The sequence below is a fragment of the Anneissia japonica genome, unplaced genomic scaffold (assembly GCF_011630105.1).
Source record: "Anneissia japonica isolate Jap-2015-1 unplaced genomic scaffold, ASM1163010v1 scaffold1826_len1998817_cov189, whole genome shotgun sequence".
Classification (NCBI taxonomy): domain Eukaryota; kingdom Metazoa; phylum Echinodermata; class Crinoidea; order Comatulida; family Comatulidae; genus Anneissia; species Anneissia japonica.
Window position 1 is genome coordinate 1,850,871 of NW_022742159.1, and position 20,534 is coordinate 1,871,404.

General features: G+C 33.6%; 2 protein-coding genes across 2 annotated transcripts in view; one reads left to right on the forward strand and one right to left on the reverse strand.

The window, feature by feature from the left end:
• Positions 1–1,924: 1,924 nt before the first annotated feature.
• On the reverse strand, positions 1,925–17,071 carry LOC117119059 (methyl-CpG-binding domain protein 4-like). The gene is made up of 7 exons (XM_033263869.1): positions 16,937–17,071; positions 14,297–14,647; positions 12,847–13,262; positions 9,793–10,191; positions 6,837–6,986; positions 3,829–3,932; positions 1,925–3,025 (listed from the first exon to the last, which is right to left on the reverse strand). The coding sequence occupies exons 1-7, from the start codon at positions 16,981–16,983 to the stop codon at positions 2,948–2,950; spliced, it is 1,545 nt and encodes a 514-aa protein (XP_033119760.1). The 5' UTR covers positions 16,984–17,071; the 3' UTR covers positions 1,925–2,947.
• Positions 17,072–18,292: 1,221 nt separating this feature from the next.
• Positions 18,293–20,534, forward strand: part of LOC117118951 — a 41,834-nt gene continuing 39,592 nt past the window's right edge. Inside the window, exon 1 of the mRNA XM_033263692.1 lies at positions 18,293–18,563. Coding sequence (XP_033119583.1) covers positions 18,477–18,563 — 87 coding nt within the window. The 5' untranslated portion in view covers positions 18,293–18,476. The remainder of the gene's footprint in view (positions 18,564–20,534) is intronic.

Consider the following 20,534-nt stretch of genomic DNA (forward strand, 5'->3'; position numbering starts at 1 on the left):
TAAATGAAAAAGTATTGATGAGGTACCAGCAATGAGTCCAAAGACCTTGCCAATTGCGTGACCTAATCTATCTCAATTTCGGCAATTCTGAAACTGAGCCGGCCATCCGCTTCAAGCTGGTGGCGCTGTAATCGATTTTCCTGTCTCCCACTGAAAAGGTCAAAAAAATATAATCACGACCAACCCAGAAAAATCCGGGATACACCCCTGGAGTCAGCCATTACATTTTGGTACAAAACGTAATGGTACAAAATGTAATGAAACAAACGGTAGACAATAGCAAGCAACGAGGTGTTCAAACATCAGGTTCACCTGTTTTGTAAACCTGCTTATTGGTTACCACACTAAAATCGTGCATACCATTTCAATTTTTTCCAACAATTCGTAATATATATAGGCCTATTAGTAGACTCTAAAATCGATTAAATAAGCCTTTGAAACCCCAAAATTGTCAAAATTTTCGGGGGCTTCGCCCCAAAGACCACTTTCGGGACCTTTTAATCGAAGCTCGACCACGCCCACTTTGCTTTCGTCGGGGAAGTCTAACCCCTCGTCGGGGCATCGGCCCCCCGTCGGGGACCTGCCCCCCCCCCGTCTCCCCCTCCCCGTCGGGCAAATTCTGGCGCCACCCCTGCCATGATTGTCTGATACAGTAATCCAACAAATCGTGGTCTCCATCTTAGGCTGGAATTTGAAATGAAAATTAAGATATGTTTTTAATAACCCATTATGAGGAGGTAAAATTTCCAAAATGTACACTACTGTATTTCAATTATTTGAGACCAAATCAAGTATCTATCGTGGTAGACAATAAAAGATATTGTATTATTCTCATTCATTATTTAGGGGGAAATGATTCATAGAGAAAATAGAAAACATGGATATTCTGAACTTAATAAAAAAGCAACTCTTTGTGACCAGCAGTTACGGAGATATTAAAGCGCTTCAACTTTACAGCTAATTTGCATAAAACAAAGATGTGATTTCTGGAATTTCATACCCTCACCATTTATCTTTAAATAAAATTAAAAATTTCGCAACTTGTTTAACTTTTGGACAATTTTTAGGTTAGATTGCCCAGCTTTAGATAATGATCTAAAGCTAGAGATCTCTAGGTCCCTGGTTCAATTCCCATCGCTGCCTCTCCTTGTGTTTCAGCTGGAGGGCTGAAATACAAGTTACAATACCGCACCGTCTTTCGGATGAGACGTTTAAGCCGTTGGTCCCGTGTGCATTTATGGCCCATGTGCACGTTAAAGAACGCAGTACACTTTCCGGAAAAGACTAGGGGATTGTCTCCCGGTGTACTGTCCAATCACCACCAGAAGGACCCCACTGAAAATAAGTCTTATTCTAGACTTTCGTGGGCTATCATTGGTGTTTACACCGAATAAATCCAATCCAATCCAATCTACTGCATCGAAGTCCAATCAAATACCTGTGATTTGCCCATATATGTGTATGATATGACATCACCATGCCCATATATGAATGTGACTAGAAATCATCACGCTCATAGATAGGCAATTTACACAAATTTGACCAATTAACTTTTAGAGTGTGGATAAAGCTGAATCTTAAGCCGTGTCCACACCATCAAATTTTCTTTGACAAAAAACTGCTGTATGCCCATATATAGATATGATGTGCCTATATATGGTCATGATGTGATGTCATCATGACCCTACTTAGGCATGTCACATGTTTTTGTCAAATAAGATTTGATAGTCTGGACAGGGTTTTATAAACATCTTGTTTAGAGAATCACTGGTTACTATTGGATTCACATTCAACAATGAAATTATAAATAACTGTAGATACAAGTTCCAATGAATGATTGAATATGACACATATTGATGTGTAAAACTCTGTACATCTAAGTAGGAAAACTGCATGGTTCATAAGTGAATAAGAGGAAATATAATTACATTCAAATATTAAAAGCTGCTTTATTATATTGCCACATCATAAAAATTTCGTCCACATTGTATTCGATCAAATTACTAAGAAATAATCAGTATTAACACCGACCACATTCATTGAAATTTTGACCGCAAAATCATCAGTGAATCAGTGAAAATCATTCAGTGAATCATCCCATCACAAATATATATATATATATAAAGCTCTCCACTAAACAAATAAGAACTTACTAGGTAGAATATATCATAGAATAATTAGTGATACTCAATGATCTTATAAAATGAACCCATTATATTTAGGTTAACACACATACACCTATACACCACCTTGTTGTAATTTTGCTTCAAGTCCAAGTTTCAATTTGAAAATGATAAGCATAAATGCGCAGGAAGGCAGAGGGGAACAAAATCTTAAAAGAAGGTGGAGAATGCGAACGAATGACTAGGAACGTCATCCACCGTATGACAAAGTTACTAGCAATTCTATTTTGCTGAAGACAAATCTACAAAGAGATTGCAAAATCGCAGTGGCATTGGCTAAACCATTTTTTTCCCTGCAATCTATTCTTAAAAATCGTCACTTATTCCAGCACTATAAAGTCAATAAAGATGTGTTAAACCTTTTTCTACAAGCAGCAATCATGTACTGTTTTTTAGACCTTATTTTAAAGTTTACATATTATATACAGTATACTGTACTGTATATCAACCACCATAATGAATAATATAAGCTAAGAAACCTATTACAACATTTTAAAATTCAATAATTCCTTTCTAAATCATGCCTTTAAAATATCAATATTACTGTAGTTTAAACGTTATGACTTGCCATTAAATCTTCGAATATTTTATATGCATTGTATATTATTTAATGTATCACTTGTAATTAGATGTACAATGATGACATTTTGAAAGTAAACCTGAGCCATATAAAACTTGTATCCACTAATTCTTGAGCAATCACAAACTTACTGTCCTCTGGCCTACACTTAACTGTATGTTCTGGACATCATTGACCAAGTGGTCTATTCAAGACCAAGTTCCTTGTAGTTTTCCCACAGCCAGTCATGGTATTTATTGAGCATGTGGTCAGTAGGGTGAACCTGAAATATGAAAACAATTAATTATATTTTGGATAATAATTTAATGATTTTAAAAGCTCTGGCACCGAGGCAACTAATACTTACAAACACTTAAGAATTTAAAAAAAAAAATCAAAAAAAATTAAATAAAACATTTTAAAAGAAAATAAAATAATTGTTTAAAAGTTCAGTTAATACATAGGCTTACAATTAAATTATTGCAACATAGTTAAAAATCTAAACGTCTCCATACATTAGGCCTACCTAAAAATCTGACAATTGATCAAAAAGCCAGTCGTACAGTAGTTTGAACTGTGCATTTGCACATATTAAGGCCAATCAATTGACCTTGGATATGGGCATGCGCAGTTCTAACTACGTATTGGCTTTATTACTTCTAGACTGCATATAATAGAGGTCAGCATAACACCATGTTCTAGACATGAATCTATATTTTGCTAACTAAAACATCCTTCTATTAAATGGATTCACTTTTAATTTAGTTTCATTTCTTCAGACAAACAAGAGTAAAATTTGATAATTTTATTACAGTAAAATTCAAGGAAGCAGATAATAAGAAAACACCTTTAATATTCAATATTTAAAAATATCTAAGGCCTTGTCCAGACTATCAAATTTTATTGGAAAAGAACATGTGAAATGCCTAAAAACACAGGCGCATCATGACTATATATGGGCACATCATGACCATATATGGGCACATCATGACCATATATGAGCATACAACAGATTTTTGTCAAAGAAAATGTGATAGTGCAGACAGCCTGAGCTTAAAATCCAAGAATCTCTGCTCACTGGCCTACCTCCTTCCATTTTCCAAGACAGAATATTTTGTAGGAATCATTTCCATATTTCCCAATACCATGCAATTCATCAGCATCCACCCAGTCTTTAGATAAATATTCATCTGAAAAATACATAATATACAATAAGCTATTATAACTCGTACCTTCAAAGCCTCACTCCAGCAACAGAGATCAGCTTGCAAATGTAAGGGATTGAAAAGCAAACTTGACAATAGACTTGTCTAATACTACATCATTAAGTATCAGATAGAGTTTAACAAAACCACACCTGGGACTCTGGTATACAAGCTATGTTTTATTTATACCACCAGGGTGTGGGCATAAAATGAGTTGGGAAACAAATTGACTTCTTGATTTATACTATGGGCGGCAAGAATATTTTTGGTGAAAAGTTTATGTATTTAGTGTGCTTGCAAAGACATTTTTACTCTTTACATTCAATAACCGTACTTGCGCGAATAAGCACCTTTCCTAACGTGAAAACTTTCTTAAGTGCCACGTTTGAATAAGCGCCCCTTCAAATTTGAATAAGCACCCCTTCAATAGTACGATTTTTTTTTTTAGCAAGTCAACGATCCAATCAATCCTGTGACTGTGGTTGTTGGCATGATTTGAGCTGCGGAGTGGAATCACATTCTCCTTGGTCAATATCAAAATGAGGATATTTCTCTTGTAGCTCCCTGGACAGACAGTATTTCATCTTCTTACATTTGTCTATGCCTAGTCCTACTCCTTTTCCGACAATTTGCACCTTTAACACATTATCATCTGAGGTTTCAAGAAAACCTGCAAAGATCATGCCATCCTCCTAATCTCAATCGGCCGATGGACAACAAGCTAACCACCACAACCACTAATTTCATCTGCTATTTTGCTGTTATGTAAATACTCACAACATATATCTTGTCATGACGAGCCATGCTCTCTAGACGATTATATTTTCCGCCGCCCCACCATTTGTAATTTGAGGTTATCATTATATAATTGTTTTTCATTCAAAAAGTATTTAATAAGTTCTTATAAGAACCCCTCGATTCTTTGTACTAAAGTGTACACCACTGCCACATTCTAATGCTATTTACTCAGTTTAACATGCGGCAGTACGCTGGTTTTGAATGGCATGCCTCATTCAGGGTTTTTTAATATATATTTTTCGTTCAGGAGGCAACATCAAAATTGCTGTTGGGTTGTATATCACCTAGGATTTATACAGCAATAGAATACACTACAATACTTAGTATAGGTTTTTGGTGAAACGTTTGAAGGAGGGTGTTTATGGTCACCCAGCAGCAAGAAAAACCAATACAGTAGCTAAACAAAGGGCTGATGAGCTCCTAGGAATCAGTGGCCAACCATTAATTAGTTAAGGTATACAAGTAGTTTTAGCCTCATTGCTTTGTTATCATTATTTCTAATTTTATTTCATTGTTATATTATCATTTGTATTTTCTCGGTTGGCCTATATTATTTCTGTGTAAAGCTCATAGGGGCAATGTGCAATATGCCTTATATAAATATAACATTACTACTAGAAATTGCAAATTGCAAGTGAAGTGCTGCGAAGTACAACTGCATAAAATGTTCTTCGAAAAAAATTATTTATGCGAGTCAAGTGAAAATAATGAATAATAAAAATATAACAAATAATATGAGCACGACCCATTGTCTATATTAGAACAGCGTTGGTACCGTGTACAATAGTGTTTTCTTGCAGTGACATCTCTCTGCTGGCGACTCGCTGCTGCTGGCGATGACTCGCTGCTGTCGAATCGATCTGCGCATGTGTATAAAATGGTATTTATTTCCGAAAACACTATGCCAGTCTACAACAAGCGTCGCCTAAATGTAATAATTAACACGTTGAAATAGGCTAGTAAACAAGTTTAACTGGGTTCGTAAATAATATTGGCCTCAAAATATTGTGGCTGAGACATGAGCCGATTAAACGCAGAAATAGGAAACCTAGAAATATAGTAAAAACGCTGAATAGTACTCCAGCGTCGCGACATGCCGACGTTGGTACAAGTAGGTTAGTCTACAAACGTCACCTAGAGTAATTGATTTTACCCGGCAGAACGAAAGAAGGAAACTCCGCTTTTCAGTTGTCTTAGGCGATTGTTTTTTGACAAACAATGACCTTTCAGAGGTCAAATTTCTGTCAAGAATATGAATTGGCTGCTTCGCAGCAATTATTAAGGCAACTATGTGCAATTCCATTTAAATGTGCACATATTTTGTTTATATTATTAATTCTATGTGAGTGTTGTACACCGTCATGTCAAATACATATCTGGCCCTGCAATTGAGCTTGAATTAAATGTGATGTACAGCAGGCATACATTGAAGACAGCAATGATCTATTCATTTAATACACAAATGAACGATAGCATAATTAAGGTAGGAGAGGAGTTGAATTAACCATACTTAGGTTATAGTCAAATCGCATCACAAATTAAGATTCATGTTTTGCTCAAAATCATGCTATAAGCCCTCTCTCAGAGAGTGAGCTGAAAAGGAAATCACAAAAGTGGGGATGGGGGGGGGGAGAAGGCACCCACTGAATATTTTTGAAGCAAAACAATTATGCTCATGTAGTTAAAAATCACTTATCACCCTATTTTGCCAGGAAGCGCCCCTCACTTAATCTTTGAACCCGCACTTCACTTTTGCATCCCCATCTGTCTGCCCGCCCCCATCTCAAGTTTCCTAAGCCACTGCATACTAAACATAGAAAATAAGAATTAATATGTGTACAGTTACACACAAGCATGACATACACCAAATTTATTGCAGTGCAACCATATGCTGCAATGGTATAAACTGTTTATTTGTTGTAGCTAGAACTTCCCTACAGTACTTTTAATATATAGGGACTATATTGCAATATAAGCCACTTTATAGAATTCCCGTATCAAAGGTCAATCAACACACGCATACTGTTTACGTTGATTGACCTTCGACACAGGCATGTGCAGTTCAAATTACGATGTGGCTTATTGTCATACCTGAAAACCTTATCATCATTTTTGCTCTTTTCGTACTCAAACCAAGATGTTCAATGAGTTCTGCAATTGGTTCCCATTCTGCATTGCGAGTTACTTCAGCTGTGGGATACAGCTCAAAGAACTCCCATAGTACAGGAATAGCAGCAACACCTAGACAGAGATTATTCATTATTGATTAATAGTGTAGTATTATATAGCGCCGTATCCATCTAATACAAGATGCTCAAGACGCTTAAGATGTGGACTAAGCACTCAATCAATGACTTTCTTCGCCCCTAAAAGTGTCCCCTTTTTGGCCAGTTAGCGCACCCGCCACCACGAAAAAAAATGGAAATTTCGGAGAAAAATGAGATTTTCTCTTCATTTTTATTACGCCTGTCGTGGCCTTGAAATCTCCAAAAATAAGTTATGTATATTTCTTCCTAATTATAAAAATTTAAGCATTTAGCCATCATATTACTAGACTGTTTACATTCACCAATAAAATTTTATTTTTCCTCCGTCTGGATGTTGTTTTAGCAAAAATATTTGCTAAGTAAGAAAACAAAATTTTATATTTTTGAATAAATGAGGGATAATTTGACTAATGCCATAAAAGGGAACACCAAATTTCATCTAAGAATAAAATATTTACTCACTCATGCCTTGCTCATTAATTAACAATATTGATGAGGGCATTTGTTAAGGTTATTTAACATAAATATATATTACCTTCTTTTTTTATTATCAGTATTTTTTTAAATTTCGCTTTAATTTATATATTTTTATTATTATGTTTATCATTATTATTATTATTTTAATTATCTGTGTATTTTTGTAATCTTTTGGTGTCATCTATTGGTCCTACTCCTTTTCAGTTGTATTTTGTTAGGACCTCATGGAAACATCCCTCTATGGCTTATGGAGCTATCAATTTCCATTTTGAAATGCTTGTTTCTTTTTCTTATTTTTTTGTGCTTTTGTAGTTAAGAATTTTGATAAAAATAGATGAGCCGTACTAGTCTGATATAAAACTCTGGACATTTAGTAATTTGAATTTTGATGTTTTTGTTCTTGTCCTTGGAAACAACAAACATAAATATTTTTTGTTACAGATCTTGCTGTTTGTAAAGACAGAACTTAACTTACGACCATGGGATTAAAATGTTGCATCACAGCTCACGTTCAACATAAGTAGTTAAAAAACAGTAACACTTTTTGCTATTCTTTTTAAACAAGATTTAATTTTTAACACCAATTGTGAATTGTAATACAGGTCTCTCTCCCCAGTAGACCGAATCGGCAACTCCAGCTATTACTAGTCACCTGACATATAGTGAGTATCAAATGTAAACATCCACATCGTAAACCATAGTGCGCTCATTGAACACAGTATATTGAGAGAGTTATGTTGTTTTTTAGATAAGCCTATGTTTTTTTGTTTTTTTTAAATAGTGATTTATAATTACTTTGGCAATCTCCGTGCACTTTATTTAGAGTCTGGAATCCTACTAGAGTACGGTAGGCTACATACAGGTATAGGCCTAGGCTGCACTGTGAGTGCTAAGCCTTGACCAGGGCCTGGAGCAGGGAGGAGTTGTTATGCCTCGACTACATGTATATATCTCTGTAGTCGAGTACTGTAGGTATAACCCTTTAACGGTACTGATTGTTCAAACAAACCTGTGAAACAGGCTGGTAATCACAGGCCTGGTTGGTATGATACATCCAAATGCCAGTACGTAATAATAATATTTGTTATGTCATAAGATGATCATTATCCTTGGCAGTAACTACAAACATCCTATGATTAAATTTTGCATTTAAAATAACTGTAAAATAATACTCTTGCAATGAATAGATAGATTCGTTATTTATTTTATTCATGCTGCATTTGCCATGAATATTATTCTTGACTTAGGCCTAAAAAGTATCTGTAGCTGACGACGACGATTCCACGGAGCAATATACACTTCGTGAAGGTACCGTACCTTGGCCTGGGCCCAAAACAGGGAAGGAGTTATGCCTCGACTATATATATCTCTGTAGTCGAGTAGGTATTAAGTAGAAAATAATCCTTAATGGTACTGATTGCTCAAACAAACTTGGTCTATGAAATAGGCTGGTGATAATTATGCCTGTTTGGTATGGTACATCCTAATGCTAGTACGTAATAATAATATTTGTTATGTCATATTACGATCATTATCCTTGGCAGTAACTAAAAACATATGATTTAATTTTCGATTTAAAATAACTGTAAAATAATGCTCTTGCAACGAATTTGAAGATTTTTTATTTTTTTTTCTCATGCTGCGATAGCATTTGCAATAGATAGTATTCTTGACTTAGGCCTAGAAACTACCTCAGCCGGTGACGACTCACTGGAGCAATATACACATCTTGAAAGTACCATACCTTTCCTTGAAAAAATTCCAGGCTTTATTCCCACTATCCATTGGAGCCTTACCAAACCAAACTGATAAGTGTTTGAAAATTTAATTTTGGAAAACTTCTAAGTGATTTACCAAATTATAACTCGCATTCCAACCAACATTTGCAACATCTATATATATGACTTACATCAACAACAACGCAAAGCCACATTCAATGCACTGTTGTCTCACGATCCCGACAGATGTAAACAAACCCTAATACCAACTATAAGTCACGTGACCTGAGCCGCCGATTTGGTCTATTCAATGGTACCAACTTTGGTCTCTAATTAGAATAATGAAGATAAAAGAAATCAGTAAATTTGGAACCACAGTAAAGTGGTCTTTAATTGGGGGTGATCTTTAAAGAGTGGTCTTTAATTAGAGGGAGAACTGTAATTATGAAACCCATGCAATAATATATGAATGTAAGGATAAATTTACTTAATAAATTATCTATTGTGTTTTGTTTACCGTTTCTTTTCACAAATTTAGTATTTATATTGCAGAAATGAAGCACAACTATTGTTGAATGTGTTTACCTTTTGTTCTGTTAAGAAACATTGTACCAATCAACAGCTTCCAAGGATCATGGAATAACGATTCTTGTATGAGATTATAAGGCGATTTTGGAGGTGTCCAAAGAACTCGCTGGTTGGAACTCGTTTGAATTGGTTGTTTCTTAAAGTATGGTGATCTCTTTCTTGTTGTCATATTACTTTTCAAGTATCTCTTTACAGCACTCACAGCTTTCTCATGTCGATGGAGGGATTTAGTCGAAACTGATGGTTCATGTTCACTTGCTTTCATCTTCTTTTGCAAAACTCCATCGCTGGTAGAAGATGTCTTTCTTTTTCCATTATTCTTGTGTAAAGGGCTTGAGTGCAGGGTGCCCTGTCCCTTTGCTGCAGTACCTATAAAAGAAACTTGGTACTCAAATTAATAAAGTGCTAAGATAATACAGTACATAATGTTATACCTTCCTATAACTGAATTGGAGTCTAGCAAGTTAAGGTACTGTAAAGTTTTTGAGCTGTTTTTAGAATATTCTCTCTTTTTTTTTTAAATATTTCAATGTGCCGGAATTTTTTCTAAACATAAAATAGTTAATTTATGAATGTGTGGCAGTGGTACTAAAGTATAAGAATAACAAATACAAAATAATTTGATGTACAGTACTTTTTAAAAAGATGTAATGCTAATAGAACAGTCATCTCCAGCCACATACATATCTTGCAATTAAATCAATCAGTAAAAAAAGTATTAATCATACATTAAATAAGGAACATGTACATGTAGTTCTTTGCACTACATGTCTGTTGCAATTTGATTTTTTTTTTGTCTTAAATGTTAATGTTTTTAAATTTGAAAAGCTGTATCAACCAAAAGTTCTTTGTATGTTTTTATATGAGGACAAAACAACATTTCATGCATCTTATGAAATGATTATTTCAAAAGTTAAATACAGTAGCTGTATAAACAGTAGACCGTTACTGTACCTGTTTAAACTTAAAGGCTACAGTTAAACTTGCCTAAGTGGTTTAATTTCTAAGACGATCTTATTTTACATGCCAAATTGTTGTGTTTTCCATTAATTAACAATCTGTAAGTTGAATTTTATCTAGGTCGAACAATATTTCAATGGCATTTTGGATTCGACTTAATAGGCAAGTTCAACTGTAAATAGTTAAAAAGTTTTGTCTCTTGAGAATACTAGAAAAAAGTCAATAAATATTATAGAATGTCTAATAAATAATATAAAAAATAAGGAACAATAACAATAATTTTATAAACTATGAAATTTCATACATTTGCAAACTGGCAGTCCATCTGTAACGGTTTTAGTACTTACTTTAATAGTTCTGAACAATTCAGTGTGATAGCTATAAAATTATTACAGAAAAATTACTATTAAAATTCCAAAAGTTAAATGTTTTCAGGTTATTACATTCTTTTTAGAAAATGTTAAAATTGTGTTCTTAAATTGAATCATGGGAGTCACAAAATCAGCTCATGGCATTTATCTTTATCAAATAATATTACAGTATCTCTGATGGTCTCACGAAATGTTACCACTAACACGAGATTAAACATTTATGAAGTCAAAAGGATGAAATTATTATTATGCTTCTTGTAACTGGCAATATTAAATGGAAAAAAAATAATAATAATAAAAGAAAAGACACTGAATACCAAATATCTAGCATGTAGTCAATAATTTGTTAAAAACAATAATTGTAAAATTTTATTCCAAAATTTCATTAACTTGACACCTTTGTTTTACATTTTGCAGGCAAACTTTAAACAAATATCATCCACCTAGAATCATTATTAACAGCAGTACACATTAAATAACAAAATGTCACCATAAAATGATACACAAACATTATTAAAAATTGTTGTTTTAAATTTATATGGTGTAGCATGGGTGTAGTAGGCATTAAGAAAACAAACAGGGTTTAAACACCTATACATTGTTTATCAGCAATATACAAATTTAAAAAATCAAGGGAAAACACTAAAACAATATTATTAATTTTAAAGAGCTTTCAAAATTTTTATATCATCAACATATTATCATAAAAAATGATAGAAAGTTAACTTGGAATCACGGATTACATAAAATAACTGGTAAAACACAGACTGATACACACATCACTTATATCACACTGAATTTCATCTGGTTTCATCAGTTTACTGTATTGATTTGTTCCTTTTTTGTAGGCCAATATAGCTATAAAACCTTGCTACGTTTTGGTTGCTCCGAGGCTAACTTTGATCACCCTCATGACGACAATCTGTAGATTGTGTGTTGGTATCACGATAGTGTATTGTGAATGCCAACTAAAAAAGTACACCATGTGACGTAAGCTACAGATTGTCCTCAATAGCTAGGGTTAGCCAAGGAGCAACCAAAACATAGCAAGGTAAATACAGTACGTGTTACTGTATTTTGGTTTACAAAAAAGGAACTAGCAAATGAACAATTATATTAAATCAAACAAACAAAATTGAGAAAGTTGCAATTCTTTCAGAGTCATAACCCATTTATAATTAAATCAAAAATGAAAAAACAAAAAAACCCACACAGCTAATTTAAAATCCAGCGTTTACCCATGTTTTAAATTCTATTAGCTTCTCTTCTTATCTACATATTCTATAAGAACATCTCTATAATAATATAAATTACTTTGTAAACATTAAAATTGTGATAATGCCAATATCTTGCACAATAAGTGGGGTTGTTCCAAAAAGCATTAAATTATTAAAATGAATGACATCACATTATCAATCATTTCTTGTCTGCATAATCTAGACCTGTTAAGAAGTTGAATATAAATTATAATAAATAACAATGACTACAAAATTAAGTTAAAATATAGCTGCATAGTTTGGATACAAAATTAGACATCTGAGCAGCTACGGATAATTTTGTTACTTTATTCTCAAAAGAAAACTGAATAATTCATTTCTATTCCAATTTCACATGAATTGGATAAGAATTTCATTAAAAAAAAAAAAATCTGAAAATACTAACAGAATCAACGTTGGGATTTAGAAATTGATCAAAATTTGGAGAGTTTCAATTCATTTACTTTCTTTCCTTGCTTTTTTCGGTGCACTTGCTTCTGCCTTCTCCTCCTCATTTTCATCTCCTTTTCCTCTGAAGTTTAATTTCACAAGAAGCTTTTGCTTCGCTTGTTCTTTATTGTATATTTTACTTTTTTTATCAGTTGAAGGCTGCGCAACTTTGCGGATTGTCTTACCTGCTGGTGATTTAGGTTTTGGTTTAGTCTTTTTTTTCTCAGGTGTAGCTTTTACTGGTTTCTTTGTCACTTTTTTTGTCGGTTTCTTTTTTGGTGTTGCTGGTTTCACCTTAGCTGTTGTCATCTTTGTTTTATTTCCTGTTCCACGTACAGTAAAGTCAAAGTCATTAGCATCATAATCAGATGAAATGTCCTTAAAGAAAGCTGCTAATTCATTACGGGAACGAAAACGTTTGCCCTTCGGACTAAATGCAGAACAGAAAAAAGTACAAAAGAGTAGGAGAAAATATAGAATATAATTAATATAAAATATTATCGAGATTATGAGATAACAAGGTAATGGAATTCTTAGAAACCATTACTTCATTTAAAATTCAAATACATTAAATTCATTTACAGTTGAACTTGCCTAAGCCGAATCCAAATTGCCAATTAAAATTAACTTTGACTTTGATAAAATTCAACTTACAGATTTTAACTAATGGAAACACAACAATCTGCCATGTAAAATTTGTTCGACTTAGAAATTATTCGAGTTAGGTAAAGTCGACTTAAGCAAATTCAAGTGTACTGTACTCTCTAGTTTGCTATTACTGTAGACACACAAGCTAACTTTACTGCATGCTATAATTACAGTAAGGCCTAGCCAAATTTCATATAGTGTCAAGGTTTAGGAAAACTACCCAGAAGGTAAAAATTAAAATGCCAAAACTGACAATTATTATAAACTCAAATCATTTATTATTGTTTTCAAAATACTCAGCAAAACAAAATGCAATTATAAATTTCAATAAATTGTCCTAATGTGAACTTAATATGTAAGGTCTCACTACAAAATGAGTCTCATCGTGAAAATCAAAAAATGAGTTAATATTACATTTTGGTAGATAACATTATAAGCTTTAATTTGGTCTTTGAACGGCTTTCCTAGGATAAATTGATCCAGAGATGTTAGCATTTAAAGTTTAGGTGTATAAGAACCAGGTTTTGAGAAAATTGGCCTCAAAGATAAACTAACCTGTACAAATAATAGGACTAGAATTACAGAATATTTGAAGAGAACACTGTTTTAGTAAGAAAATTCACTTAAAAAGTATACAATCATAAAATATAAGTATCAAGTTATTCAAAAAACATTAAAATCAAAATTTTGTAAAAATGTTGCCTTTGACCTATTTTGGTGAATATCTCAATATGATTTCACCAACGATGCGCCTCTTTTCGTGGTAAGACCTCACATATGGGAAAACTACTGTAATCCACACAATAAATAAAATACCTTATCAAGTATACATCATATTTTCCTGCTGATTTCCCTGTCAGTCTTTGAGTTACTTTTCTCCTCCATCCTTCAGGTAACCTGGTATCTTCTTCCAGCGGCCCTTCCGAATCCTCACCATCTTTTCCATTATCTGTGCTAGCAGCTGAATCTCCTTTCATTTTGGCATCTTTGCTGCCATTTTTAGAAATGCTGCTTTCACCTTCATTATCGGATTCTGAAATTTTCATTGTTTTCAGTTCTTCTCCTTTACCTGAATCAGAATCGGTATCATTCTTTTCTGGTGACTGACTTGGGGTCAAGGGTGTTATCTTACAAGCTTCTTCGACACTTTCGTCAGCACTTGTTGAGCTTGGAAATTGAAAATAAAAGCAACAAACAGTAAAACAAATTCTTCAAAATTTATTTAAATGGCTTACTGTCAACTACAATTAATAACTAGGTAATTTCAACAACATGCAGTGAATTGCCATCCATTTGGCATGTATTTTAGTACTTGCATTAAAATGTGGTGTAGAGCTTGTACTAATAAATGCATCACATAAAATTTCATCTATTTTAGAGGGCCCCTGGATACCAGCTGACCTTCTGTGATACGCTGGAAGGGTCACTCTATAAATATGGTTAAAAAAAATAAACAATTGAAGCATAATAATGGCCCTACTGCAATTAAACTAATCCTATACTGATTTGTAAGGGAAACATATTTTTTGGCGGTTCCTCTACATACAGTACGTGTGTATATTATTTTTATATCTATTTATTAGAAAGCAATAACCGTAAAAATATCAACTGAAATTATTAATGTTTAAAACTGACTTGTTTGGAAAAGTAAAGGGCCATCAGTAAGATATTGTCATCCAATTTACTAATGATAGTCACTAGTCTACATTCCATTTTTTTAAATAAAATCTATTCACAAAAAAAAAAAATTAGAATTAACTAAGCTTGGCATGTTTAAACAATAAACAGTTTTCAAAATCAAATTATAAACTTACTTAGAAATTAGACCAAATCAAAATATCATTAATTTACTTTGCTTTGCTAAAACAGTTTAGCATGCAGCTGTAGTAAAATCAGTAATACCAAATTATCTTACAATTATTTAACACTAATACGGTTTTGCATCACACTGATTCTGGCAACACCACAAAGCCGGTACAGTACACCACAAGCTAGGTGTGTTATGATAATTACAGTATAGTGAAGATATTAACCGTCCAAATTATTGGTAATTAATTAACTCAATTAGAAACCATTTATCAGATAATAAGTGGATTATATTGAGGTCAAATCATCCAAAATACATTGTGTTGAATAATTGTAGTTAAAGTGTTAAATAATTTAGTAACCATTTTTACAGCCGGATGCGAAACCGTATTAGGGGCAACTAGAGCACATCATGCCCAATGTTCGATTTACCCAGTATCGCATCGCAAAATGCGACGCATTTTAAACTAATTGCGAAGCACTTCCACAAATGCATCACAATAAAATGTGACGCAATTATTTGCCTAGAATTAACCGGCTCAGTCTTCAGCAAGGCCTGGCTGTAAAAACTAAGAGGCTTGGTGCACAAAAAAGTCCTGAAAATTGTTTTAGAAACAGTCAATATCAAGTTGTTATTCAATCTTTTGGGCCAAAAATAGTGCAATATGCTTGTTTACATTGGATGCACACATACAATGCTACATGTACATAGTTATACGAACCTTCAGTAATAAATTAAAACGCTTAAAACAAATTGATCTATTCATAGACCTACTGTAGGCCGACTGTCAGTTGTACATTGTAGGCTTAGGTAACATCGTTTGTTCATAACACTGTCACTGCCAGATTAGAGAGTGAGGATGAGACATTTTTTTTCTTAAATAATTTTTTAGTGCTGAAAAAAAAGATGCATCACTGCAATCTTCTTGAATTGAAGTGTCATTTCTTTTTTTCAATTCAATAATCATTCATTATCACGGCAGAAAAATTGTTGTAAACAATTTTGGAATTGCTACACAAAACATAAATTGCATAGCACTTTTTGCTACACACAAAAAATGCTGGAAATCGAACGCTGATCATGCCTCTTCTTTACACCACTCAGAGAAAGTCACATTAAGCCTAACAGTAAGTGTTAGTGGAAGCAAATCTATTTCATTGGATGACGAATTGCCATAAAGCATTTCATTTTTACTTTAAGTTGCGCAAGGAGAAGTTGTATTGCATTGGGCCCCAAAAGCCTCAGCATAGGCCTACACTGTATGCAAGCAAAAAGGTCCCTAACATACACTGCATATTAAGTTTCTCATATTGTCTGGTAGCCCTAGCCTTATGTAGTAACTTAAGTAGAATGGGCCTACCATGTAGCCTAGACTTTATGGCTAGGCCTAGTACTATCCAGGCCTAGGGCATACTGGAAACCAGGGCCTATCCCTAGCTAGGGGCTTAGCCAGCCTAAGGGCCTAGCCTTGGCTAGGGGCCTACAACAAGTACAACAACAAAGAATAAAGACGTGACTGTGCCTACCTAGGCCTAAGCTGCTCCAAAAAAAATGACAAGGCCTTTTGATAGTTCCTTACAAATTCTTGCATTAAGCCATCTTAAATTAAATAATCATCAAATAAATTTAAAGATACCAAGATTAATTACCTTCGTCTCGAATTTGCTCTGCTCCCAGAAGCTTGTTTTTCCGCCATTGTTGATGATGACTGAACTGCTCTCTGATGAATGAGAGTCAAAATAGCGCCCTCAATCAAGTTGTACTGTCTGAGTCACTGATCTCTACCAACTCACGAGTTGTCTGAGTACATGTTGCATCATGGAGGTATCAAATAATATACCTCCATGGTCATATCCTCCTTTGGTCATTTTCAAGTACATGAGGCATGGTCCAACCATCCACTGAAGTTTGCGCCATACGCTAACAGTGATTTTATTTACAAGAGGGGCTTTTAAGCACTGAGTGTTTGCCTCGGTCTCAGTAGTTACGGGAATCCAGTAAACCAGAAAAGTGGTGGTGGTGTGGTCTGATTTGTCATGTGAGCAGCAGGAGGCCTAGCTAGCCCTAGCTAGGCTTGCTGTATTGTCAATAGCCAAGCCTAGCTACGAATTCGATCCAACTCGGCCACAAGTCAACTCGGCCACAGTCAACTCGGCCACAAGTTAACTCGGCCACAAGTCAACTCGGCCACAAAAAGTTTGGCTACAGGCAACTCGGCCACAAGTCAACTCGGCCACAAGTCAACTCGGCCACAAGTCAACTCGGCCACAAATCAACTCGGCCACAAGTCAACTAGTCGCGCGTAACTGGAACCCGAGTGGGTTTGCATGTATGCTCGAAGTGAAATAAAATGTAAAAACAATTAAAAAAAAATGGTGTATAATCTTTGAAAGTTGACTTGTGGAACACAAATTTATTCAACTATAACAAAATCAAATGGATATTTCGATAGCTCCTAGCTGCTATGTTTATAGTTTGTGATTTGTGAAATAAATTGTAAAATTCACACTGAATAGAGTGAAATCTCACTCTGTCAGAAGTGGTCACTTTTGGCACTCTTTTACTCTTTTGCATTTAGAGATTCGAGAAATTTAAATGTTGTTTCTAGACCCTAAAATTGGAGGATTTTTGTTTTCTGTGAATGTGTTTTTTTTTTTCTTTTGTCTTTTGTTTGTTCGTTTTTTTTTGTTTTTTTTTGTTTTTGTTTTTTTTTTGTTTTTTTTTTAATTTATATTACTTTTTTTTTTTTTTTAAATTTATATTACTTTGCGAATGTTACAGTTTCCAGACTAAAAGCCTTCTTAATATCTGTATTAATATAAACACACTAGGTAATAATATTATCCATTTTATAAACTCAAATTCTTTCTTCTATAGTACACAAAATTGACATAAGGAACCCCACAGAGCTGACGGAAATGGAGGTGAATTAAAATAAAGATTAACATGACAAAGACCATTATGAGAAGTGTAAACCCACACACTGTGTATTCTTCTCTAGCGAAAAGGCATTTGACCTTCGGTGTAGACAAGAATCAGGGCGAAGACTCATTGCTAAGTATAAACTTAAATTGTTAAGTTTAATTACAAGTTTGACAGCCAAACGACAAACTACAGAGAACGTTAACTGAACTACTGTCCTGTTGTGAGTACTGTTCGGGCAGGTGAACCTCATAAAATATAACCAAAATGGGGATTGGAGGGTTACCAATAGCACTGATTTGTGCGTTTTTCGTTTGTGTGTTTGGAGCTACATTGCGTCAGGAAGTTAGTGAGGTAGGTGTTCTTGTTCCTTGCCAGAGCCTAAGGGGTCGTTCACAATTATCAACAATTTCACAAGGGTAAAAACACTACTCTTTCTCGCTACCCCCAGTACTGTACTTTTTGCTTTAAAATGTCTATTACATCTGGTTCCATTATATAATTGGTCATAAAAATCCATTAATTAATACATAAATGCAATTTTCAATCAACATTTTCATGCATATATAAGTGTACAAATTTGTCAACCCCTCCACCCCCTCCCCCCGCCCCAGTGTACTGCTTGTACACTTGTAAAAATGTTGATAATGTTGAACGAACCCTAAGTAGACCTATAGTTTGGTCAGTATTAGTGACCCGGGCAACACATTTTCGAGAGAAAATTATAAGAAATGTTGGCAAACCAATATTGACCGATAAGTTTGACATAAGATAGTATGAAACAAATTCCGAAAAATGTGATTTGATTCAGTATTTCCAACTATATTAGTTCATCTTCATATATAAATCTCAACCGATTAACGTATTTTGTAAATATTTATTCGTAAGGAGATGGCATATGCCTCTTTACAAAATTGTAATAAAACCAACCAAATATATAATATATATTATGTTATATTAAAATTGAAAATGGCATGGGAATGGTCACTGTGACAGCTCTCAAAGACAGTTGTTTGATAAAAGCACAAAAATATTATATTAATTAATTTTATTATAAATGCTATTGAGTTTAAATATTGATTGATCGACTTTTCGGTCTTCATTTGGTATTTGATTTGAATTTCTTTTTACATAAACATTTTACGTTCATAAAGTAAGAAATTTTGGTTTTGTGTAAAGGGAAATTAATAGTCTCAATATTGTTCCATACATTAGCAAGATTAACATTCATATTTTTTCTCATACTGCATACTTATTCATGACAACGTCACGTTTCTTGTTGCTGTATTTAGTGGGACATTGTACCTTGCAAGTGCCTTGTAATGTATCTCTGAAGAATATATTGAGAATATATATATATATATATATATATATATATATATAAATTTAAAGGCAAATGGGATAAACCCATAAAAACAACGAGCAGCCACATAAATGCAAATAATGATAATATAAAGTTTAAACGGAACAGTAGAGAAATATATATATATATTATATATATATAATTTTATATACTTTGATTAAACTCAACCAGTCTTTTGATGCTTTTACCTTTCATATGTTTCATATGTTTTCATATTCTTTCCTTTCTATTGCTTACGTCGTACCCGCACTAATGTGCCCTCGTAACCGTACGGCCGTTGTTTCTTTCCTCTAGGCGAATTCGCCCAAAATGCGATTTTTGTTTTCATTACTCGCATGGGCAGCCAAATAACTACAAAGTTCTTTACTGCGCATGCATATGACTAGGAGAAAAAAAAATCATGATTCGCACTATTGGGTGAACTATATAAAACTTAAAACATAAAAACATAAAAGTGCATGAGACCGCATAACATCGATTGAGATTCGTTATATCGACATTCTAATTGAATAGGCTTTTAAAATACAATAACAATGAAAAGCAACGCTTGAAATTGAAATTATTACGGTAAATAAATATTGCAAGTTGCAATATCGTACTGCATTTAATTGATATGTTCATATTTGATTTATAGAATGAATGATCATACGAAATAAAAGTGGAATGCCCCTACACTAATCACCAAAAACCTACTGTAAATGTTTACGTTCATTTAATTATTTCGGAAAATGAATAGGCCTATTAAATAGGATATAGCTTTAAAACATGTAATAAAAGAGAGAAAATCAAGATAAAGATACATGATTGCTAATGGAAATACAGACGTCCTAATGTTCTTCTTAAACTTTGACGAAAAACTTGGTTAATGAAATAAAAAGCTGTTAACGAGCTATAGATTTTTCAATATATAAAAAAAAATATGAAAACAAAAAGTTGTAGATCGTTTGAATTATCAATTTTCC

Bases quoted from the DNA above. Each gene is read 5' to 3' on its own strand.
- LOC117119059 (XM_033263869.1), bottom strand. From the start codon at position 16,983: ATGGCGGAAAAACAAGCTTCTGGGAGCAGAGCAAATTCGAGACGAAG. The intron at 13,263-14,296 runs GTATTTTATTTA...TTCTGCATTTAG, and splicing joins TATGATGTATACTTGATAAG to TCCGAAGGGCAAACGTTTTC. The intron at 3,026-3,828 runs GTAGGCCAGTGA...TTCATATTTCAG, and splicing joins GTCTTGGAAAATGGAAGGAG to GTTCACCCTACTGACCACAT.